Source organism: Diplotaxodon limnothrissa, linkage group LG16, assembly GCF_057381915.1.
Source record: "Diplotaxodon limnothrissa isolate DT_005_m linkage group LG16, D_limnothrissa_male_GT1.1, whole genome shotgun sequence".
In the NCBI taxonomy this organism is placed as follows: Eukaryota; Metazoa; Chordata; class Actinopteri; order Cichliformes; family Cichlidae; genus Diplotaxodon; species Diplotaxodon limnothrissa.
The window spans coordinates 18,863,502-18,889,665 of NC_140611.1; the positions used below are offsets into that span (position 1 = coordinate 18,863,502).

The 26,164-nt window shown below is 39.3% G+C and overlaps 2 protein-coding genes across 2 annotated transcripts in view; one reads left to right on the plus strand and one right to left on the minus strand.

Moving 5' to 3' along the window:
- Positions 1–15,894, plus strand: st6gal2a (ST6 beta-galactosamide alpha-2,6-sialyltranferase 2a). The gene is made up of 5 exons (XM_085375203.1): positions 1–1,030; positions 6,350–6,447; positions 6,951–7,052; positions 10,099–10,273; positions 15,647–15,894. The coding sequence occupies exons 1-5, from the start codon at positions 1–3 to the stop codon at positions 15,892–15,894; spliced, it is 1,653 nt and encodes a 550-aa protein (XP_085231329.1).
- Positions 13,402–26,164, minus strand: part of tmtops2b (teleost multiple tissue opsin 2b) — a 27,093-nt gene continuing 14,330 nt past the window's right edge. The window contains exons 2-4 of the mRNA XM_085375204.1: positions 24,668–24,993; positions 19,826–20,059; positions 13,402–13,617 (exon numbers count right to left, since the gene is read on the minus strand). Of these exons, the coding sequence (XP_085231330.1) occupies positions 13,402–13,617; positions 19,826–20,059; positions 24,668–24,993 (776 nt within the window). The remainder of the gene's footprint in view (positions 13,618–19,825; positions 20,060–24,667; positions 24,994–26,164) is intronic.

The window sequence follows — 26,164 nt, forward strand, 5'->3', positions numbered from 1 at the left end:
ATGTTGGTGGGCCCACAGAGCTGGCGTGCATGTGAGAAAGAGGCAATGAAGTCCAGTATGAGGCACTGGCGGAGGCTGATGCTGGTGGGAATACTGGCCTGGGCTCTCTTCTTTCTCGCCCTCCTGTCATATTTCCTGGATGCTCGTGTGGATGAGCCCCTTACTTCTGCTGGTGCTTTACTCTCCCAGCACCCAGACACACGCCGTCTGGCCTCCATACAGGCCTCCCATCAACAGCATGCCGTGGTAAAGCTGACTTTACCATTAACTACAACGTATCCCAGAGATAAACCGGAGCTGGAGCCTCTTGTCAAGTCCGGGACCCCAGAGACCAGCCTGGAGATGAGCCAGAACCCAAACAATCTTCCTTACGCTGTTTATGGCAGCCAGGAAGTAAGTCGCCAGGACTATCTTGACCCACAGAGCCTGGCAGCCTGGTCTTCCTTTGGTACAGAAAATGTGGGTTCTCACTCAGATCCTGTAGTCCAGAGTCGTGAGCGACAGTCACAGACTGCAGACTATCAGAACCACTTCAGCAACACTCAATACCAAGGTGGCAGGGAGGAAGGTGATGAAAAAGAAAATGAAGATCTGGGAAACAGAAGGAAGAACAGAGTACACAGTATGGCCGGCGATGACTTCTCTGATCTGGAGGAATTCTATTTCTCCAAATCCATCTCGCTAATAAAGCGGCTCTGGAAGGGTCGAGTGTCGGCAGGCATGCTGAGTCTTCGACTGCAGCGTGCCATGAAGGAATACGTCAACTCCAACAAACACCATGTTTCCTACAAGGGGAATCGCAAGCCCGCTCAGAGTGCCAAGGAGCTGCTTTGTGAATTGAAGAATCAGGCCCGGCTGAGGACAGTAGACGGGTTGGAGCAACCCTTCTCTTCACTTGGCTGGGCTCGTCTGGTGCCATCCCTTCCCCTGGAGCAGCTGTACAAAAAGGAGAACAGGAGAAGCTTCAAGACCTGTGCTGTGGTCACCTCTGCTGGGGCCATCCTTCGCTCACGATTAGGCAAAGAGATTGGTAAGCACCAAATAAGTCACTTTCTGGCATTTTCCAGAAAAAGTCTACTGCAAACGTGTATTCTGTTGAAACTTGTGCAATTACAGATACTTTTCCCCGAATGTCTTAAATACAGCACTATAATAATTATGTAATCTAAATAATTTCCATGAAATTCTTTATAACAAATTATGAGACAAAGTGGGGCCGGTGCTGCAATTAGAAGGCTTTGTGTGTCTCTGACAGTAAAGGCTAAAGTGGAATTCAATCCTATTCAACAGTAGTAAATTTCACAGAAATTAGTCTGTGAAGAAGTCTTAGTCTCAGTCTTGGTCTCAGTTGACTGCAGGTGAGTGCAGCTGACTGAAACTAGCATCAAGTCACAGGATGTAGAATTTCACTGAAGTGTTTTATGGAGAAACAGCAATACTCGGAATTAAGTAGGAACAATAACAGGTTGGACATGTTACTGCTGCCAAATAAAGGTGTCCCCTGTACCTAATAATAAATTACCATTAAATGATTCATTAGATTGTTTGATTGCTGCACAAAAGACTCGCCTGTTCTCTAAGTGTCCCACTCAGGAGTGGTAGTCTGAAGGTCAGCACATTTCCACTTTGTGCCTGCAGAGATTAGCATTTGCTCAGGTTTTTGTGTGGCTTTTGCTGATTAACTTGTCAAGCTGATTGTGCGCAGCGTTGAGTGCGTGCCTAGTAAGCTAGATATCTTTGCATTTGAATGTGTGCGTTCTTGGTTTAGAGACTTTTGGCAGCTCTCCGGTAAGTGGGGAGAGTGTGAATTCAGTGACAGATGGCTCCGCAGAAAAAACAGAACCCCCTCTGGTAACCAATCAGGCCTCTTCACATCACATATAGCTTCCTTGCATTTCTCTCTGAATTCAGCTGTTCAGGGCAAGCGCTAGAATTAATAAGAAGGTCTTCAGCTTTGTGGCTTGAATTTTTTTTTTTACATCTCTATAGACTGATACGGGTATACAGATGTCACTGCCACAGAACACTAGGGCTGAACGATTATGGAAAATAATCTAATTGCGATTTTTTGCCCCAATATTGCGATTGCGATGCGATATGCGATTATTTTTTAAGGTCTTTGTCTTCTGTATTATTAAACAAAGACAAGCAATACATCATATAGTATGGCCAATACTATATTACATTAATTTTAAACTGTTCTTTCCTGGAAGACAGACCTCTGTTATGATGACATGAGGTGATGCATGAATTGATGACTGACATTTTTATTTAACTTCTTCAATCACAACAGTATATTTGAACATACACAATAGTTTATTTTTAGCTTACAAACATCTGAGCATAAAGTGCTGACAAGGAACCCTGGTGTAAACATTAAAATGAAAGTCAGTACAATGTGCAGATTGCAGAAATATACATTAAAAAAAATCAGTGGCTTTACCACACTCAGTTTTTCGACATCTGTGAACTACTAGACAGTCATTCAATTAAAAAATAATATTAAATAAATAAAACTAATAAATAAAAAATACACACATCTTACTGATCTCTGCAGTCAGTAACATTACACATAAAGTGCAAACATAATAGCAATTGTATAAACACACACACAAACACGCCTTTAAAATTTAAAGGCGTGAAATTGGACGGTCTAGCCTTCTGATCTGCGTCACCGCTGTCTCGGTGGAGTTTATTAAACTCGGCCGTCTGCTTCTTGCTATCTAAAATATAACCAGACACTGGTGTAAATTCTCGACTGTCTCATACTTCTGTTTAATAAGTTTTCTGTTTGACGTTTAGTCAGCTGTGTGAAAACCAAGGAGGAACCCACCCGGGGGATTAATAAAGTTTTATTTTATCTAATCTAATAACTTTAATCTCAGCCAAACCGATTTACTCACGAACAAACAAAACACTGAAAAAAGCCCAACAATAACATTTTTAGGTTGTCTAAGTGACTTATATATTACGTTTAACCCGAGCAGCGAAACTCCGCGGTGATCTGAAAATGATGTGCCGGGAGTTGTGCCGTTCTCGGCCGCATCAGTAACCCTCGAGCTCCCGGCTAGCTGTCGAGCTGGTGGGTAGCAGACGCCTCTGAAAACGTCGAAGCACTTTTGCAAATATGGGATATCTTGATAAACCGAGCAGATATTTGATGTTTACACAACTACTTTCTCGCCTGAAAATATGTTAAAAGTTTATTTTGTGACCCTGAAAGATTAGTATGAGTAATTTTAAAACTTAGTAGCGGCCGCCATTGCTGGAAACTGGAGTTTGGCTGGGCCGCGCTATGAATTCTGGGATATGGTAGTAATTTGGACAGCCTTCGGCGCGTCGCTGTGACGTAATCGGTCTACAAATGCGGCCTCAGGAGGATGCAGCCCATGAATTTGGACATGTCCAGAGTATAATCGCAGCCTTTGCGGTTAGAAAATTGCACTTGATCATGTCGCGATATTATCGCAAATGCGATATATCGTTCAGCCCTACAGAACACGTTTTACAAGAAAGACAAGAAAGTACACCACACAGAGAAATGGGTACATGCGGGCAATGGAAACAGACTTCTGCAGGTGACCCTTTGGTTATCAGTGAAAACATCGATGCCACAAGCCTTCAGTCTTTAGCGCGCTACTCTGTTGTGTGCTACTTGGAAATCAGCAGCAACATCATTTCCTACAATTTGAAAAACATACAAGCCACCTCCCATTGTTAGTGCATGAACACGTGACTTGGTATACGAGAAACAGGTGACTGAGATGGGAATGAGTTTTCAGTTTCAGGCACCAAATCGAAATCTTTCTGTATCATCATCTCCCGTGTTTGATTTTGATGCCTGGCCAGTCATGTGTCCCATATGCATGTGCTCGCATACAAAAAATAATAATAATAAATTCTACCAGTGTTATACGGTACTTTAGTCACGAATTAAATAAAGAGCTGTTCTAAACAGTATCCTGAGTTGGTATGATTACACACAAACCTTCTTATAGAAAGCTGCTGTTGATGATTTCTGAGGTCACCCACATCTCAGTGTAAAAACAGCTGCAGGATACCCGTTCAGTGTGTAATCATCTACGTATTCAGTTAAGAGATGTTTAACTGATGTGCTGTAGTGTCTTGATAAATGGGACCGTTGTTATGAAGCTGATTATTTATTGAACAGCGTCACAGTGCTTTAAAAGAAACAGCATGTATTTGCTACATTAATTCTCAGGCTTAGCTTCAGCAGGAAATCAGATGGCATTGATCTCACTCTGTCTACTCATTCTCACCCTGTTGTACCCCCTGAAAGGCTTCTCTGTGCCAGAACCTGTATTTTGCAGGTATGAACAGTGAGTCATTCATTCATTCAGTTAACCTGTCCGGACTTGAATATGACGATCGCTCTAAATTTTGAGAATACCAGAGGCAGGTTGACTGACTTTTGGATTGTAATGTTCCTAAGTGTCTATACACCACTGAGGCCATGCTGTGAGAGTTTGTTGGTCAGGACTTGGTTCATAGTAAGTGTGGTGATGTGTGCCTGCCATCATATGGTGAACACGGCAAACTGCATCCTCATTCCAAACACGGTATGGAGAAGATTCGTCTTTGGCAGGGTTATTCAGTTTGATGCTGCAGTAAAACACTCAATTCAGAGGTTTGTTTTATTTATCAGTGTTTAGACACAACTCTAGTGTCATTTATCTTTCAAATTTATCATGCGAGATAAGTAAATATGCTTGAATATCAGTGCTCTCTAGAAACTGTCTCATTTTCCTTGCAACTCTTAAGTATGGATTGTCTTGATGCATGCTCTATTATCCAGGTGAATTATGAGAGAGAAATAAGAGTTATGAGAATTTGCATATTAAGGATCAAGGAACTGACTCCAGCCCGTTGTTCTTTCAGTGGGGCTGGAGTCAGTCATTATGCAAATGGGCTTTTTAAAAGATTGGGGAAACCTGCAGTCAGCTGCAACAGAAGAAGTCACTCCCACTGAAAACGCTACGTCCAGATGAACAGAATCAACTTTTGGGGAAGTCTGGATTGGTACCGTCCAATGGCAGTATTAAATATGTTACTGAAATGCAAGGCGTTTTTCCTGAACTTGTTTTTCCAGAATAATACGGACAGTTTTTTAAACTTGAACCAAGTCATATATACCTGTCCCTGTTTGTGTAAGGGGGATATTGGCCATGATAGTAACAAGAGACAAAATAATAAGCAGTTATTCATGTAACTCCATTTTACTTTAGTGAATAGTTATGGCAAAAAACTTCTTTTTCTTCTACTACTACAGTACTACTAGTACTTTAATCTCAGAATTCTGACTTTTTTCTCAGAAGAAGAAGATTTTTTCTAAGAATTCTGAGTGAGTCAGGAGTGAGCAATGAATTTTTTCCAGGAACCCCATGAGAAACTGGGCCGCACCACTCAGTTAGACTCAGTTCTGCTCTCATTAATTTTATTATTATGTGCTATGCCTTTACTAAATAATCCTTTTTTTTTATCCTTTCTTTCTTCTGAAGATGTTAAATAGGCGTTTGGCCTCCATCAAGACAGAGGCTGATCGCTGCTTGAAGGACTCTTCTTTAAAGCCATCCTTCTGCTTGAGCTCTGTAGAGAATGGACATGTTTACTGTGTTTTATTAGGGCCTTGTTTGCTGTTGTGAAGCTGCTCTGAGTTGTAAACCTGCTGGTGGCAGTGATGAAGGGGTATCAGATCACAAGCTGAGGGATCATCCATTTTGGTGTTAGTTCAATGCAGGAGGAGGACGCCGGAAACTGACAGATCGATCAGCAGACAGGCAGGAATTAATTTGTAATTGTTACAGCAGCCATCCATCAAGGTGAGGATTTCAAGTTGTTGAGGACCGTGAAGGACATGTGAACAAAAAAACCCAGTAAACTCCTTATGTGAGCCATGGCTCTTTGTTTACCTGAGCCAACCACCGGTTACATCCCCGAGCCTGTCGGATATTGTTGTCAACAATTAGTGCAAGTGTGATTTTCATCCCTGTAGTCAGTGTGTCGTCACTGACTTTGGTTGAGGTGCTTGGTTATTGAGATGTTTGCCTGTGTTTTCTCCTCTAAATAAATTTGGACTAAGTAGAAATTCTGAAAGATGATGGTAATTGCTTTAAGACCTTGAAAACATGAGCTGGTAACATTTGGAAGAGACATCTGATATTTGTTTGTACATCTTCAAAGCCTGGCTTCACCCTTTAAGTTTTTTTTTATATCGCTATGAAGAAGACTTTTTATGGAGGGAAATTGTCTGTATATTTCCATGATAACAGATGCAACTCAAGGCCAGTTTGTTACCTTGCTTTGAAAGACTCCATGGTTTCCCTTTCAGATGCTCATGATGCAGTTTTACGTTTCAATGCTGCACCTACAGAAGGCTACGAGAGAGACGTGGGAAACAAAACCACTATCCGCATCATCAACTCGCAGGTGAGTTAGGATGAGGCCTTAAATGACAGTGAATCCTTAAAAGAAACAGATTTAAAAAAAATACAGTCATTTATATTTTCAACTCACTATTTATGTAGCAAAGTAATGCCTTTAGAAGTGTATAAATGGTCAAGTGTTTCATCCAAATGACGATGAGTTCATTGTACTTAAATAATCTGAACTCAATGGTATGAACTGTCATTAGCAGATAGATTAGTTCTTTGGAAAAAAAACACCAACAGCTTCTTTAGTCTTTGTTTTGTGTAGTCTGTCTGGAGATGTTTAAACGTTTGCTTTGCCTGGCCAAAAAAACATATTTGTGTAATCATATTTACTGGACAGGCTTTATGTTGGTATCTGCCTCCTAGTCTAATTTATAGTAGGCATATAAAGAGGTTCTCTCTGTGTTTTTATTTGTATTTTGGCAAAATAGTGACCATGCATCTGAATGATTGTGCTTTACATTTGAAAGTAAGACTTACATTTCATGTGCTGTGTTACAGATTTTGGCAAATCCTAGGCATCGGTTCAATACGAGCTCTATCTACAAGAATATAACTCTGGTGGCCTGGGACCCCGCACCTTATGCTGTCAACTTACACAAGGTATATGTGTTTTCACTTTAGCAGTTTCAGCAGATCATTTTCAGGAGTATAGGAATATTAAAGCGGGTCGTCTTAGGAAAGTAAACACAGTTATTGTTGTGTATGTAGCCACAAACACATGTAGGAAAAGAAGCTTGTTGCCATGATGTCATCTCGTCTATCTCTGACTTCCACCTGCCCTTTAAAAGGTTTGGTTCATGTTAGCAAATGTGTCCAAAACAAGATTTTATTCCGAGGCTCCTTTCCCCTTATCCTCCTCTCCATGCTTCCCGTTAATTGTTATTCGGTGAATGGCCTGATTGTTTGAGGTTAAATTATATTTGCATGCAGCCTCTGCTTTCAGTGATTTCATTTATCTGGTGAATTACATGAAATTTCTTTTTTTCATCATCATTATTATTATTATTATTTATTTTTTTTAACGCTTTAATTAATTTTCTGAAGGACATCACCAAAACAAACAAGATCATTTATATTCCTGCATTAACCTTTAATCCTTTTAATCAGTGTTGTGCTGCTAGATTAGGTCCTTACGTCAGAATATATCAGATTAAGTAAAGATTTAAAAAATGGCTGATTTGTTAGTTTATTACTATCCATGCAAATAGAGTTCAAGCGTGCGTGCAGTGCATTGTTATATAGCTACAGTATTTGCCATACTGCTCACCCAACTGCTCACATAGCCAGTAGACAGCACGGTAAAGAACAGGATTACTGGATGTGGACTGATGGGGTTTTAATAAAGAACACGATGCTCCACTGACACTTGACCTTTGTCTCTACATCCGTGTTTTCAATTCTATCCTCGCTCATTGTCAGTAGTTAACCTTTGGAAATACTGGAAGGTGTTGTTGCTGTTGTCCAGTTTCTTGTAGCTTTTAGCACCTCGCAGTGTGTCTGTCATGTAGCTTTCCTTCTCGTATATAAGTTTGTTCCGTTTATTTTTACTTTGTATCCCATGACACTCGCCAAATGATTAAATGTGTTACATTTCTTAACTTTATTTAACTTAGATATAAGTAAACTGCTTGTTAATGCAAATATCTAACCAGCCAATCACATGGCAGCAGGTCAGTGCATTTATGCATGTAGACATGATCAACACGACCTACTTGAAGTTCAAACATAGTGTAAAAATGAAGAAGAAAGCTGGGGTTTTGAATATGTGGTTGTTGGTGGCAGATGGTCTGGTCTGACTATTTCAGAAATTGCTGAGCTACTGGGATTTCCGACACAACCAACAACCATCTCTAGGGTTTGCAGAGAATGGTCAGGAAAAGAGCAAATATCCAGTTTGGCAGTTCTCTGGGTGAAAATGCCTTCAAATAGAGACTGTTTATAATCAAGGTATGCAGAAGAACACACAACATGTCAAGCCTTGCCCAGATGGATTACATCTGGTTTTGTGAATGTTACAGTGAGTTCATTAGGGGTGCTAGTGGTGATATATATTTTCAGTGATATAGCAGGAAATTAACTAGGCATATAATTATTTTCTTTCTCCTTTCCCCCTTATTTTTCAACTAACCTGCAGTTCACAAGAGCATAATAAACCTGGACATTCTGTTTTTGGTGTGCCACCCCGATATTTTAGTGGCCCCCATATGGCCACCCCTATGAAAAAAAATCTGGAGGCTCCCCTGATAGTATACCAAAAAACAGCATGCATATATATATGTATATATATATATATATATATATATATATATATATATACACACATACATATTATAAGTGCAGTTACTAATTATTATCCAATGCATGGATGCAGTAACTTGCATTGTGTGTTATATAGTTTCTCAAAATATACATTCCCAGTAGTCGGGTCTTTATTTCAAAGCCCTTACAAAGATTTACATTAAAAGCCATTAATTCATAATATTCAGCTCTCATGAATTAGTGGAACAACTGTTATTTAATTTGGCTTTTAATGATAAACTACAAATTATGAACAATGATTTCATGCTCTCCTTTATTTCTGCGGTCAAACTGGAGATGGTACAACTGATGAAAATGGACATGCACACTCCCACGAATCCATTATGAGTACTTGGCACACCGATTACATCAGTTTTCTTATGATTTCATTTGTCCAACTGTGATGTATCCCTACAGTGCACTTGCTGTCTTCAATCACAGTATTGTTCTCTACACAGCTGTGCTGCACCGTTCGTCTAAGACACTTAACATTTTCTTGGATGTTTTGACAGCTTAAAATTTCAGTCAAACCACCTGATTGACTCCAGAGCCCTTCAATTTCCTGACCGGAAATAGTCTCTTACATAGTTTCAATGACTCTAAAGTTTTTAGCATAACAGCCACGCTACTATAAGACAGCAGCTCACTGACTTTTCTGTTGAGAGGCTGACTTGTTGGTGGGAAATTATCAGTATGCACTAGGCTTATATCTGCAAAAGGTCCTCACCTAAACCAGGATTTGTTCTGCACATGCACACACTTCCTGTCTGAGCATTTAGTGCAGCTACATCGATTTGTTCCTCCGCTATGATGTTATTTCAGGAAATTACATTTAATATGCTTTAGTTCTATTTTGTTAAATGCATACCCTGTAAGCCATACATTATTTATGTCCCTGGGTAACAACACAAACCTCACATGAATAAAACATAATCATCTAAACTGTGAAAGAAAGCATAAAACGTCCAAACGTTAGAGACTGACAGATGTTTGCAAAGGGCTGCACTCTATCTTTAAACATCTTTTCCTTCTTATCTTTTGCTTAAGGGGGGCTTTTTTAGCCTTTGAGATAGGGTGGTGGAAAGAAGACAGGAAACACACAGCCATGAGTCGATTCAAACTCAGGCCTCTGCAATAGCCTTATGGCATTTGGGCCACCTGCTCAACCCAGTGAGCGATACTACTGTTGCTATTTTTGTATTGACTGCAGTCTTCATTGTTTTGAATAGTAGAAAATCCTCTAAATATCAGAAACATTTTTAATTATTGGAAAAAAAATCACGTTGTCTTATTCTTATCTGACTCATGATTTGAGATTAAATCTGTCTGCTGTGTTATCTCTCGTCAGTGGTACACTAGTCCGGACTACAACCTGTTCGGTCCATACATGGAGCACCGCAAGCTGCATCCTGACCAGCCCTTCTACATCCTTCACCCTAGCTATGTGTGGCAGCTCTGGGACGTGATTCAGGGCAACACAGAGGAGGACATCCAACCCAACCCCCCATCATCTGGCTTCATAGGTGAGTGCACACTCACGCATGTCTTGCATGCGTGCAGTGGTTGCACATGTGATGCACGTCTGTCCCTTCAGCTGCTTCTTTGTTGTTATCTTTGCAGATTGTTGCCCGCTCCTATAGCAGATATATATGCACACAAACACACGCACGCTTGTTTGCTGATGGTGTCACTGAATGCACAGTGACACCATCAGCAAGTGGCAGGATTATGCAAAATACCAACACACTCGAAACCAATATATTTAAACAGACAGGAATGAAGATATGCACTTCACCTTCCTGTCCTGTTGCACTGTGCATTCTTATACATGATGCTAGGAAAACGGGAAATTGGTTCGGTTGTCTTATTCTTGAAAAGCTGCACACATCCTGAACTTGCTAGGGGAAACTTTCCTGAAATTTCTTTAAGTAGTCTTCATTGAATTGTTGTCCAGGCTTCTTGAAAGATTTTCAAAGCTCTTTTTTGGATGTTGTATTTTTTTAGGCCTGCCAATTCTTGTTTTGTCCTCCACCTATCAAGTTTCCTCAAATATCTCAAGGAAACACCGCACACCATGCTGAGATATGGCTATTTTTCAGCTAAAAGCTCTTTGAGAATCACCTTAGTGGGAAACATACTATATTATGCTTGTCAAACTGGCATTTTCCAGATTCGTCTGAAAAGATTCTGCTAGAGAAAAAAACCCCACATTTTTTGAAACAGGAAAGCAACAAAGACTCCACAAGAACACGAAATCTAAGTAGCATTCACGCTAGTGAGCAGATATTTGGTGTACAAAGGGAAAAACTTGCAAAAGCATAAATAAAGCATCAGCTATAAAATATCTAAACAGCATATTAAAAAAAATAAGTCAATTCAAATTCAGCGGACTGCAGAGGGTTGCACATGAGCGCAGAGGAGAAACTGGTCACTCTTTAATCTAATTACACTTTTCTTTTAGCTTAATCCAGCAGCTCTGCTGCATCACAACCCAGGAATCTGCGCTTTGGTTTGCCGTGCATCGGGCGACCCACGTTACAGCTGGTTTTCATTGTGACTGCACTTGATAATCTGTGAATCAGTCGCTGATTACACAGCTTAAATGGAAGGCAAAAGAGCTTTACACTGGAGAAACAAAACCCTGCTGAAGTGTTAGGCATGACTGCCTGTATTTAAAATGTCACAATGTTCCTTGGAGGACTCTGTTGTTTATATTTGTCATGTTACTTTAAATTAGACTGTTTTCCACTCAGCTGAGATTTTGACCTTCAGGGGAAAATGAAAAGCCGTCACCCATCTGTTGCTGTTACAGGATGTGTTTCCATTCTTTTTGGTTTTAGACATTGGCGTTTTGTCAAAAGTGATTAAGAAAAACGTATTATTTTCTGTTTTGTCCTCATTTGCACCTCTTTCATTTAGGAAATACAAGAAAAGGTTCCTTTTGCTTTTTATAATATTCACAATGTCACACCATCCTCCAACCTAATTTACGATGCATGATACGTTCCTTTTTCAGCAGCAGACATTTTTATTAAATCATTTGAATCCAGCAATAAAATACAATTAAACTGGTGACGATAATGTTATTTGTAATACCCAGCATTTCTGAACAGACTACTCTTAAAATTAATTTCATCCGAGTCACAATTACAAACACAATTTGACTTAACTAATAACACAGTGCTTTTCTTGTTTTTATTGAATACACTGAGCAGTCAGCTGCATCGCAGACTGGAAAGAGTAAGCAAAGCTTTTGTTGTGGCTTATTTTTTTGCTTGCAGCCTCTTGAAGAAGCACCAACCTCAATCACACATTTTCTGAAGGTCCTGAATGGCACCGCACAAAAGTGAGGAGGAAAATGACTCATCAATATTTTCTGCAACTCTATGTCAGTGGGTTGAGGTCTGAGCACTCTGACCTCACTTATAACTCCCTTAATCTTGAGCAGGTCCTGGTCCATTATAGTTCTAGATCTACAAAAGCAGTAAAATACTGATATCTGCTTTATGTCTTGCAGTTGTCATTTAAGTAAGGCCAGCTAAATGTAATCAGTTTCCCTAAATTTGTGCATTGTGTTTCCCAGATATGCCCGTAATGTCCATCAGTCATCAGACTGGAATCCTTTTTCTGTGGCTGGCCGTACTGGATAATCATTTTGAAACACTGGCCCTTTTATTCCGGAAAGAAGATGAAATCATACCTGCAAAAACTCCTGCAAAGAAACAACTTTGTAAGACCAACTAAATCATAACCAAAGAAAGCACAGCACAAACACAAAAACGAACACAATTCAAATAAACGCCTTCATGCAGAACAAAACTGAAGTACACGCATGATAAAGGTTCTGGGGGTTTAACCTTTCGAATTCTTCAACATTTAAAGCCAAAGCAGCAGGAGGGAAAGAGGAAAAGCAGAGTTAAATGATGCTTTAAATGATCCTTGCTGATCAAATCACAAGTCTGCGCAGTGACCTCCCCATTTACAGTGACACAGCGACTGAAAAGCAGCAAGGAACAGGCGCTGTTTTACTGGGTTTTTTTTTAACTCTTTGTTTAAAATGTAAATTTAAAAAAAGATCCTGTAGTTCAAAAAATAAATTTGGCCTTTTAAACTGTAGGATGAAAACTAAGAATATGTAATATACTGAAATATATATAATATATACTGAAATGAATGTAATGCATACACATCAGTTCGGAAACAGACTAAAACCTTGAACCCACCACAGTGACGGTGCCCTTTATTAAAAAATACATATTTTTAATAGACGCAAAAACGTAGAAATAAGTTTGAATGAAGTTCTTACCTTTTTTTTTTTGCATGTACTGAACAGGAGAAGGTGCGTGGTGGATGATAAAACTGATTGATACCAACATGTCTGGTTGCATCACACATGGGTGTACATGTATGTGTGCATTTGCATACTTTACATGCATTTCTGTGGTCGTTTAGCACTTTTGTGTTATGTATAGTAAAAGAAAAAAAGGTTTAAAAGGGCACATTTATGGTCTACAAATACAAGTTTACACATAACACGAAAAAGCACATCTACTTTCTGAAAGCTCTTGTCCACAGTCCACCGGAGTTCACATTCTGGGTTATTCGTGCTTCATTGTGATGGCGGTGATTCCTGTCTGATTAATGCTCATGTTCAGGGGGTGACCTCTGGAGGGTTTGTGTGCTTGGTGTCTGCGGTGCTGTAGCACTGGTTGAGAGCTTCGGTGGAGATCTGGGCGGTGCAGGCCACCGTGTTGCTGTAGACGCGCCGGTTAAGGTGGATTACCGTAGTCTTGGACGGCATCGAGGTGTCGCCTTTCTCCGATGACCAGCGATCGCAGTGAAACAGAATCAGGAAACACCTGTAAAACTGAGAGGGAGAGGAAAATAGTGGAATCACTGCACACTCACAAGCAGGTGAAGGTGTTTTACAAACAGTAAACTGAACTGAAGCATTTCTCACATATAGTAAAGAAAAAATTATTTGCATAGGGAAATGGTGCTGTCTGGATAAGTATGCAGGGTAGTGTATACAAAAGTTCACTTGGTGGCTGTAAATTTATTGGCCACAGTATTCTGTCAGGGGTGAAATCGAACATCGGACTTTTTTCTGCTTTGCACTCTGGGTCAGTTTCAGGTTAAAGAGCATTCAGCGTTTGCTCTCAGTCTGTTAGATATCTGTGTTCTCCATTGTTTTAAGGTCTTGAACAGTTCAAGACTGGAGTGCATATGCAAATGAAAATGGCCTAATGGTGTGTTCAGACTCACCGAAACTGTTGGTTTGCTTTTTGGAAACCGCAAATATTTTTTAGCCAACACCAGAAGCAAAACTGCAAATAGAAGAAGGCACTTTTAGCTGCTCTCTTATTTCCCAAAGAATCTCCATGGCGACTGGATCTGCATATTTTGATTTGGCAAAGATTTTATATCCTTTCATACTCTTCCTGACAACAACCGCCTTATTTATCCAGGCTGGGGACTGACAGCAGGAGTACACTAGTTGTAACCCCCTTTGGACTTTTTCTAAAACACTATACCAGAGAGCCACTAGAAGGAGAACTTCAGTATGATTGAGAACTCATTTATGATGTTGCCAAATTTTCTCCAAGCATTCTCCTTCTTTTTTTGCTGCACAAATATGCCTTTACATAAACTCTATGTGTAATCTAACTGTAAATAATTCCTTTAATGTTCCCAAATTGAAAACGAAGTGATGCTTGGGAAAAGAAAAGGATCTGTTGTCGTGGTAAAGCAGGTTACCTCCAGCACTTGGCGCTTCATTTCTTTGGAGGTCTATAGCACAGAACTTGTTAGGGTCTTATGACATCCTTAGGATCTTGTGGAAGTGACTCATCCATCCAAATTACAAATCTGTCATCAGTAACTCGTGTTTTTCAGCTTTGCCTTCATATTAGTGGAATACAGTTGTTAGGGGGAATATAGAATTCTAATAATGCCACAGACCACGGAGTCAAACTTAGCCCTCAGTCATGGTGGCAGCTCATCTGTTGGTACCTTACTGTTGGAGGTCTTGCTGCAGCTCTCCCCACTTCAGGTTTTGCACAATGGGGGAGTGGAGAGGTCTCAGAACATATCATCAGCCATACCAACAAATATAATTACTGTGGAAGGGATAATTATTCTCTCTGACTGAAGAGTCCTTGTTAAAATATATGTGTGAGGTCACTGTTTTTTGTTTTAGTTGCATTTCACAGAAAAATCCAGAACTTGCTGAAGCAGGCAAAGTCGAAGTCTTCATATATTATTCACAGTGTTATAGTTTTCTCCTCCCCTCTTTCAGCACAGTTGAGCTTCACATTTAGTCTCTTTGCACATTTTCAGATCTAATAGAAATTTGTCAAGTTTGTGCTAAATTCCTTTTCCGAAGACGTATCGAATGCCCGAAAGGCTCGCACACCTTTGATAATCAGATGTTTCCCACCAGGCCGTGTATTTATTATCGGCCCACGCTGATAGCGACCTTTACGAAAACTGAAAGGATTTACCTTATCTCCCGGCTTTAAGAGTTCCCGTTTTGTGAATGTCACGACGGGTTTGTAACGTCTCTACTTTGATCCCCGGAGCAGATAAAATAAAATGGATGTCATTAACTTCTCTTTGGCCATAAGTTTAGATTTTGGTTTTACCAGATTGCTTCCAGGTGTGAATGTGTGTTTTGACAGTGGTCCTGGGGGACTATTGCCTTGAAAAAAAAGAGAGAATAAAAGACAGGAACAGAAGGTTTTAGCGTTGTATTTTATAAGTATATGTGTTGTTTTTATGTTCTAATAATTTTGTAATGTTTGGACCTCAAATGTTTGGCTAAAAAGTTGAACTCTAATTTAGTTGGCAAGTGTTGTGTGAAAATATTTATTTTCTCCTGTATGCTGACATTGCAGGTATCCTCCTGATGATGGCGCTGTGCGAGCAGGTGCACGTGTACGAGTACATTCCCTCCATGAGGCAGACGGACCTGTGCCACTACCACGAGACCTACTATGACGCTGCGTGCACACTGGGTGCCTACCATCCTCTCCTCTATGAGAAAAGCCTGATCCAGCGAATCAACATGGGCCCCGTGAGTGACCTCGAGAGGAAAGGAAAGGTCACTCTTCCAGGCTTCAGCACCGTGAACTGTGACATCTGATATATGAAGCCTGGCCTCATGAGCCCGGACGTCACACACACGAACACGCACACACTTCTGGCCTTTTCAGGCTGACCATGGGAGAGGTGCAATAATGCCCCTATGGACAAGGAGGTTGAAGCTTGCAAGTTTCAAATAAAACCCGTGAAGAGCATAAGCCATAGCCCTCCAGGGACGGCTAAACATAGAGGTTTCTGAAAGACCTTGTCTTTATTACGATGGTATACTTGACCAGAGGCTGGAAATTAGAGTCTCCAGGGTGGAGCTGAAAAAAATAAAATATAATATCAAATTTCTCTCTGCTTTAGCTGAGCCACGTTAGCTGTGGAGCTGACTAGGGTAGCAACTGATCTTGTTTTAGGTAGGCAAGTGAGTTTTTAATAACTGGGTGTGTTTCCAGTGATGTAAAATCTGTGTTTCTCAGTACTATGGATGGTTTTCCACTTTAAGGAACTGTCACTCTTTATAACGGCGAATTGTATAATTATTTTTTATATATATATATATATATATACTGGTCCAAAGGGTTGTGAATAAACAAATCATCCATGTTGAATGTCATAGGTACACAAACTCGACACAAAAGTACATGCAGAAGAATGCAAACTAAAAGAAAGATGAGAGGAGCTGTCAAAGCTATCACGTTACTGTACATATTCCTGCAAAATCATCATAATGAGGGGTTGATTTCATACTACTGAGCTTATTACTGAATTATTGTTCTGTGCACGCTGACTGATAACCACCAGTTTGTCACGTTTTGTTTGGGGGGGGGGCATTTGTGTACTTAAATCAGAGTAAACGGGGCCAAAACAGAACAAACAGGTACTCAGAACAGCCGTGACCCTGTGCCTAGCAGTCAGCTGAACACTTTCCTCGGGTTGCCTTGTGACTGTTCAGACACATGCAGTACACACTCTAGCAGGACTGCAGTACCAATCAGTTCGATGTGTGGAGCAGTAGACTTTCCGAAGTGATGAACATCAGGGGATCCTCCGCTCTGCCTCAGCAATCACCAGCCCCTGTTTGTGACGGTCAGTTCACTCTCTATTGAATGTAATTTTAACACTGCGTGTTGTGGCCAAACCCTTGCTGGAGCTCATCTCTGTGGGGTTATTTCTTTATTGCGTAACAGCATGAAGTGCATTCCCTACAACTATAAATGTCTCATATTTTCTGAATCCTCTGGTATTAGTCTGTGCCTACCCGCAGCTCAGAGTAGAGACAATTATGAAAAAGGAATTTGGACCTGTACTAACCTCGGATTTACTTTGTCTCCAAGGTAGGGGGGATTTTATGTTTACAGAGTGCCGTGTCTTCAGCGAGCTCGAGGTATTCGGTCTGTGGGAATGAGAGCATCTTTTTTTCTTTGTAACAGATTGATCTTGTGCCGTTCGTTGTGGTTTGTTGAAAGATATGAAAACACAATAGAAATGTTGCTTTAAATAGAATGATGTCGCTCTTCAGTAGAAACACTAGAGCATAGTATCATTTAGATAATAGCTGGTGTTAACAGGAGCTGGATAATATCTGGAATTTGTCAGTATTTACCAAAGGACATAAGCTTTTTTTAACCCCCTCCTGAAAAAAACATTTACGACTTAGACAGCTAAAGACATGAACATGGATCCTTATTTTAACCATGTTTAAGACCAGTTACTACCACTGGTGTTTTTTTTTAAATTAAAGTATTTATGTACTGTAAATTTTGATATTATGCATTTATGTTTACCAGATTTAATAATCAGATGGCAATTCAGTAAATTACATGGATGACAAACGTACTGCTTCACATAAAGGGAAATCAAAAAATCAAGAATTTGCTCATTCTCACAAGAGCTTTTTCTTGCACTCGTGTAGCTGACTCAGTTGAAGTTTTATAAAAATATTTTGAAGTTTTGCTGTGGACACATTTCTTTTCCAAACCCCCATAAGTACTTGCTTTTTGTCCAGACAAGTCATTTGACTTTTCAATTAATTAAATTAGTAGCTGTAGCAGGTGTATGACAAATATTTGGATCATTTTGCAAAAATGTTATGTATTTTATTTTTTTCAAATCTCCCACTTTAATTTTGAGTTGATGCACAATATCCCCCTAATTTCTAGTTAACAATGTAACATAAAATCTTACGCCCACATACCTAACAACTACACGTGATTACTATATGGAGGACGTGATCTTTCTCTTAGAGCTCCGAAGCTGACAGAGTTGGTGAATATCAACCGAGCACAAATAAATGAGGCGCCAGTGATTGTTCTGTAGAAACAAGCAACATTTCTTTGTGCGATGCTACGAGTGTGTTCATCTGTGCCTGCTAGAAATCGAGTCTTAGTTGCTCCGTCCAGGTCGCCGTTTACACTCCGGAAGCACCGTTCACTGTTATCTTTGTGTTAGCATGTTTGCCTTTGCAGGTGCTTGTTGGGGTTTGATTCCGTGTTTGCAGCAGTGGATATCGGTCTCTAGCCTGGCCACAGTTTGCCCTTCACCATCACATCCATGTCCCTTTGTGCAATAATTTGGGAAATCTGCCCACACCTCTACACTCTGCCGTTTTTGTTCCCACACATGAGCACACGTGAAAAGGCATTTTTGTCGTTTTTGTTGGGTTTTTCCCCCTATTTGCTCAAAAAAATGAAGAACGTTTGTAATGTGATTAACAACTTGTTGTTTTATTTGTAATGTTATTACTGAATTAGCTCAGTAATGCCAAACATTACAGCAATAGTGACAAATGTAATGCGATTGCAGTAACGCATAACTTTGTACTCTGCAGTACACCCAATCTTGACTGTAACAGAGATTTTAATGTATAGAGGAGGTAGTTTAGATGCTTAATAAAGGACTTATGATTCATTTTAAACAATGCAGGTTTTTTCGCTCTGCTATACGTCTTATAATTGCGATAAACGATAAAATGTGCTTGTGATTGTAGCACACTGAAGGTGTGAAAGCCCTGAACGTATTGTACGTGTGCATTGTAGTAACAGGTTACTTTCCAATGCACAGAGCATGCAATTCAGGAGCAGGGCTAAGTCTTAAACTGTCTGTGCTGTACTGTGATGCAAGTAGGCACCATTGTCTTTAATGTTGTGAAAGGCATTCGTGCTTGCAAGGTTTTCTTTTACTGAAGTGATGTTTTGCAGATTTTATTGCATGCTTGTGGATCACATTCATCTGCAGTGCGGCTATCAGCCGCTCCATGGAAGTGCTTGATCAGGTGCAATGCCTTCTGGCTACTTCATCTTTGCATCTTTAATATTGTGCCAAATCCCATCTTTAATTGTGTTCCAGTTTGGGTGGGTTATTCATGGGATGAGGACTCAGAGTAACAGTAGGACTTCTTAGGTGCTTCTTTCTGCAAAAGTCGAGCTTAACTGAATTTTGTATTCTTTTTAAGATGGGACATTGTAGTCAAACTTGACATTAACGTTCTTTGGTTGTGAAGTAGTGAGTTGAAAAATATGTTTGAAGACATGCGTGTAACATTTACCACTTCGAGCCTCTTTCTGTCTGCTCTTTACTCTCGAGGCCTATTTTTCATGTCGAGTTTTTAACAAGTGTTGTGGGGATTTCTGTACCACACTGCCTCTGAAGAATTGTTTAACATTTGTTCTTTCTATAACTACCTTTTTGCAGTATTCTTTAGATGAGGAAGAGGAAAGGAGTGAGTAATGAGAGTGATTGTTCTGTTTCCCTTTTAAGAGCCTTAGGGCATTGTTCTTGATTTTTTTTTTATTTCTCTTTGGTCAGTGAAATCTCTTGATATTACACTTGAATTGATATTTAAATCAAGCAGTTCTATGATTTCAGCTGTTGTTTGTCTTTTTCTACTGTGTAAATAAAGCTGTTGTACATGTTCAAATCTGTTTTTCAGAATTATAACTCTTGATTTTAGGTAAGACACGCACATGCACATAATAGCGACTTACCTGTTTGTTCATAAGTATATAGATGAGGGGGTTGATGACGGTACTGCTCTTGGCGAGCAGTGAGGGAACTACACTGGCCACGGGGCTAATGATGTTGGGTGGGCCAAATGTTGCCATCATTGCCACGACACCATAAGGCATCCAGCACAGCAGGTAGCAGGCTGCAGTGGTCAGCACCATGAACAGAATGTGGTACTCTCTCCTCCGGGCTGCAGTCTTTCGGATCTTACCCACCTGCGAATAACGGAACAGGAGAGAGAGGAAAAAAAATATTTCTGGAAAATTTTGATTTGAATTTCCTGAAGTGTGTCTTATATCTAAGAAACGTTAAAATTACTTCTTTTTCACTGCTCTCATGTAGTAATCACAAACAAAATGCAGCAGTAGCTCACCTGGCTCATGAGTCATCACAAATCTTACACTGAAAAAAAGTGACTGGCCATCTCTTGGGTTTATGTAAACATCTTGCGTGTATTTAACACAATTGCCTCATGCTCGGTATACCGAAAAAAGTAAATTGGGTGGTTGTTACATTAATAAAGTCTACCTTGTAATTTGAACACAAAAATTTCATGTTTCTATCTTGAACGTAATTAAATCGTGGATCTGTATGAAATTCAACAACTTAATTTGTTCTTGTTGAGATGACATGATACAATCTAGTAAGAGTGGTTAGTTGCTGGACTCATGAAATTCACAAGATCGCAGGAGATTTCAAACTGCAGGAAAATCACTGGAGTTATAAGAGGCAGACAACTACACACACACCCACGTGTATGCTTTTGCTATTTATTGTGGTTTAACCTGTCATGGACAAAAACATACAAAAAATTCTGCATCAAGCCTTAGAAATCATAGCTTTCCTAGTTTTGTTAGCCTTGGATTGGTGGCATGGTGATTAGTGCTGTTACCTCACAGCAAGAAGGTCCTGGGTTCAAATCCACAATCTGGGTATTCTCCCTCCCACAGTTAAAAGTCATACAGTCATTAGAGTTTAGTTAGGTTAATTGGTGATTCTAAATTACCTGTGAATGTGAGTGCAAATGGTTGTTTGTCTCTATGTGATAGACTGGTGAATTATCCTGACATATTTTTAGATATATTGGCAAGTATTTGAAAATGTCTCTTTTATAATTATAGTTTTCTGGGTGCAACCATTTAATTTTCAATCCCATGAGAGCCCACTGATTAAAATTAATAGCAAGGGTGAGTACTCATATACCTCTTTTCCACCAACACAATGTCAGTACTGGTGTGGACCTAGTTCCTCCTTATTGAGTGGTGAGAACCATGCAAACTTTGACAGGTTTGACAACTGAGGATTATTTAGCTGTCTGCCAGTCGTTTTTTAGTGGAAATGCACGGAAGTCTAGATTGGGCACTGGCACAAGCACTGTGTAAGTGAAAAAGCCATATATCTCCTTATCACTCCAACGCTGCTGGTCGATTGTTAAAGGTGTAATGAAACATATTCTAATTTGAATTCGTGATTATGTGACTAGATTTATATGTGCTGAAATGTAGCTTCTCTTTGCAGGAAGTTAGCTAGAGCAAAGGGAGTGATGCACATGGTGTTTTTTTAACACTTGTGACTTGGACACATATTTCAGTAAGTAGTTCATTTATTATTTCTGTCTAGTTTTGAGTGTATTTTATAGTGTTTGGCAGTTTTCTGATGTTTTTATTTTTGTCTAATTTAACAAAGCTAATTTGAAGGTGCTATCCTTGGTAAGCTAGCCTGTTAACTGTTACTGAAAAAGTAGAGCACTCACAAGTTTTTATTAGTATCATTAACATTCTATTACAGTGTACATATAGTAATATGTGGGTTTTTTTTCTGTATTCAGTTTTATTTTTGTGGTAATTCTTCATTAAACATTGTAAAGTTTCAAAGTAATCAAGGACTTATAGTTTTATTGAAATATCAAAGTGTTAGCTAGCTTTCTACCTCTGCCAGAAACCTGCTGTGAGGATTGCATACCAAACAGTTAACACAGTGAGGAAATTGTGTACTACTGAGCAGCAACTTTAGAAGAAACTATAGTTGGTATTGCCAAACTGCTTGGCCACCCCACTGTACACCATATGATGACTACTAGTTAGGAACATTTAGTATATGTTTGTGATTTTTTTCCTCTTATATAGTGAAACAGCTCTGGGGTCTGTCTAGTTTTACTGATCCAATGTTAACATCTGTCTTCTGGATGCGATTAGGAAATTATATCAACAAGGAGCTAGAGTGTCTTGTGCTTCCGCCTGATGCCCACCTGCTTTCCCCTCAGTATGTTTCAGCTTTTAACTGATTCCTTTGTCCAATATGTGTCATTTTAGCCTTGTGTTTTTTGCATGAAATCTTTAATATGCACAACAACACAAAAAAATCTTGAAACTTTGGCAGGACATAAGGACAATAAAAGCCTGGAGGAGTAAGTTTCATGACAGTACCCGACCTCCTTTTTTGATAACACTATTGATGAGTATTGATGTTTTTCCATAAAAAAAAATATCACATTTTAATTCATCTGACTACAGCTTCACTAAATGGGCTTTGTTTTTTGTTTGTTTGTTTTTTTCTTTGCATGGCAAAGCTTTCATTTGTGTTGAACTATGTTCAGTGACGATAGATTTCTGAAGTCTTCGTGAGCCTTGAAAAGAATTTAGAGATTCCAATTCCATTATCAATATCACTTATGGATTAGATTCCTTGTCAATTCTCAGTGAGTTCTCATTGGCTCCACTTTAAAACATTACTTTTGTGCAAATGAACTGCATGCTCTGTAGTCAAATATTTGTGCATGTTGGAGGTTTTTCAACATGCACTGATCACATCTTTGTTGTGATCAGTGTTGGGTCATTACTCCAAAAAAGTAATTTGTTACACATGTTACACAGAATATTTTTCATAAAGTAATGATGTATGTTTTACTTTTTAATGCAGTTAGTTACTGCTAGGAGAAAGTAATATGCTATAGTTAATAGTTATACTACTCATTGCATTACTTTTGTCTGTAAAATGACCTGAAAAAGAGTGTCTCATAATTACCATTTAACAATATAATCCTGAGATGGAGGCTGCAGCCTAACTGCTCCTCAGTTTGTTACCTGTTGAAGTTCACAGTCTGGTCACTGGACTGACACAGCTCACACAACTTTAATGTCACTCTGCGCTATTGGCTAGCTTATCAGCACCAACACAGAGTTGCCTGGTTTAGTTCAGCAATAAAGCATCAGCCAAACTGTATAAAGTTAGATGCACTCTTTGATTTAATGCAACCTGAACTTATTAGGCTGGAAACTGGTGTCCTGACAAAGGAAGGTCAGTGTGTAAAATGTTATGAACTTAACAGCTTATTTAAAGTTAAACAAAAGTAATGAAACTGAAATAAAACCAGTTTATCTCATATGATCCAAACATAGATAATTATACTTGGAGGGGATTTGAAAAAAAGCTGCTTATTGATACCAGGGGGTCAGTCTGAGTTCCTGAAGTGAATAATGATAATCCTCTGCTACCCTCCTGTTGCTCTCAGGAATAAATCTAAAGCAACGGGAGTGGAACATCTTTTATTTATTTACCCAAGACAAGTGAAGTCACTCACTTAAAAATAGAAAAAAAAATACCCATGAACCAATCACCAAAGAAACTGTGATTGGTTGACTGATTCCCCGCAAACCGTGTTACGTTTCTTTGCTTTTATTTTTATGTAAATGAGCAGAAGGCATGAATATATTGCAATTCATCAGTAAACTCATCATAAACATCTGTGTTCTATGAATATGACTGTGGTGGGAACGTATCTTCTAGCAGCACTGCTCTGTTCCATTAGCTGAGTGGAGTAGCTTTAACTTTGATGGGATAGATATCGCCTTGATTTATAGACTGTCAACCAAATCTGACATGTACTGTTGATGTATTTAGCCAGAAACTTCTTCAATCAAACTTCATTGTAGCTTTGCAGAAAATCTCATTGATGTCAGATTATGTCATCTGTCAGATTTTATAACTTCTGTCTGAGAGATATCTCGGATGGATGTGGAACATGTCAGGATTTTAAATAGGACTGACAGAAAAACGTTTACCTTTCCAATGTGATACCACATGAACAGAACAAATGGGAAAGGCTAAATGTTTTCAGGTGTATTCTAGATTTTCAGCAAGTTTCATGCAAATAGATCAGTGTGCAGTAAAAATCAGAAGACTTTTGTTTGCAGTGCTGCTCTATTTTAAATTTACTAGAAATTTATACTGTTCAGAAAAACTAAACAGTTTTGTTGACGGGTAAATACATCAGCTAGCTTTTATTTTTCTTTCTTTAAGTCAGCAAAAATAAAAGAATGGGCAGATCTGAATATTTGATGGTTGATTACAACAACTTTATTGACCTTACATGCATTTCACGCTGGGGACATTTATTTCTGAAAATAGCCCTGCTGGGACACGACAGATTAGATGACCCAGTGGGTCCTCGGAGAAAAGTTGATAACCCTACAAAGACTTATGATAATACAGTCAAAAGCTAAAAGTTCAAAATCTATCCAGTTGTCCAGTGCACAAAACCTACCCCTTCCTCTGTCTTACATGTTAGTTTTATCTTAGCAGAGATCTGTTCATATGAAGCTCTGAAGCTTTGTCACCTTTGTCAGTTATTAAAAAGCAAAAAAGCTCTTTTCGGCCATGTTTGACATCTGCAGTGTTTGGTGTTCAAAGGTGCAAAATCACTCTAAGCAACTTGTAGCTTTATTTTTGACACCTTATTCCTAAAAGAAAATACAGCATAGACATTCACATGTATGCAGTTAATGTGTGACTAAGTGTCAGTGTCTGACAGCTAGTGTGTGTACCTGTTTGACTGCCCAAAGCAATCTGCTGTAGCAGTAGATCATCACTATGACAGGCAGACCCAAGCAGAAAATGAAGAGGCAGATGATGTAGGCGTGCGATTGGGCACTGTTAGCGGTCCAGGACACAGAACAGCTTGTTCCTGCCCCCTCTATGCCATAGCTGCTCCAGCCCAGTAGGGGGGGCACTGTCCAGAACAAGGAGTACAGCCAAGAGCCCCCAACGGCTATTAGGGGCTTACGGTAGTCTGGCCCACGCTTGTTGTAAACAGTAAGGGTGCTGTAGCGGTCGTAGGAGAGGATCACCAGAGAGATCAGCGAAACTATACCTGAGAAAGACAGAGATGTGGAGGCGTGAGGCAGTGGGGGTAGGATGTAACTGGCTCAAGAGGGCAATAAACATTTATACAGTTTATAATACAATAAATTGCAACAACGGGCAGTCATAAAAGTACAGAAAACAATATTATATGATCTTAGTCTTTAATGCTGATTGTTCTTGAAAAAACACTCACTTAAAAGTGAGGAAATCTTAAAGGTGATTGCAAGGTACATGAAGTTTTGAGCCAATAAACTTCCACCAGAATCACAAAAGCCAACAGCATGGTACTCGTGGGAAATTCACGAGAGTACCAAATCAATAGCTTTAATCGATTTTGGGTCAGGTCTTTACAAAATATTGAGCTGCTGTATAAAAGAAATAAAGATTGGAAGATTTAATTAAAAACAAACAAAATGTTCACTACAATCAGTGAGAAACACTTGTTCACCTTAGCTTCAAAATGCACCTCAGTCAAACTGAAATATCTGTGAGAATGAATCTCAATCACAATGACTCATTGTGTCTGATCTTACCTGCAGTCAGTTAGGATTTAGACACTGTGCTAATGGATTGTCACAACAAGTGATTCAACAAACAGCCACCTTCATTGTGCTAATTAATTAAAAACATTTCTTTGAGGTGTACCAAAGACTGTGCACATCTTCATTTAATATCATTCACGAAGAAATTAATTACATTTGGATAATCACTGTCAAATATAAAGCTTTGTGTTCTTATAAACCTTGCCATTTTATAATAATCTTAATAATTATAATATTTTTTGTGACGACACAGACTTGTCTGTAGAGACAACGGAATTTTAAGAAGTGACTGCTTGGCCATTGAGTCTTCATCTGTCCGTGTGTACAGCACAGTATAATCAATGCTTAATTACTAAATAACTTTTGTTTCCTATGTATTATCTGCTTAGAATGGTTGTACCAGAAGGAGAGAGTAGCCTGAGGCTATGACTATACTGTGTACAAGTCCTATCTCTGCCCTACGCATGACCAGCACCCAGTGCTTCCAAGACACAAGGAAGAAAAACCCTCAAGAATCCATCGGAAATGCTACCAGGTCATTTAATTTGACCTTTATGAGAAAAACGCATAACCGAGAACACAAGAGGATCCAAAGCTGTCTGCAGCCACAGAGGAAAAAATATTTCATGTAGAGCT

Bases quoted from the DNA above. Each gene is read 5' to 3' on its own strand.
- st6gal2a (XM_085375203.1), top strand. From the start codon at position 1: ATGTTGGTGGGCCCACAGAGCTGGCGTGCATGTGAGAAAGAGGCAATG. The intron at 7,053-10,098 runs GTATATGTGTTT...ATCTCTCGTCAG, and splicing joins ATGCTGTCAACTTACACAAG to TGGTACACTAGTCCGGACTA. The intron at 10,274-15,646 runs GTGAGTGCACAC...CTGACATTGCAG, and splicing joins CCCATCATCTGGCTTCATAG to GTATCCTCCTGATGATGGCG.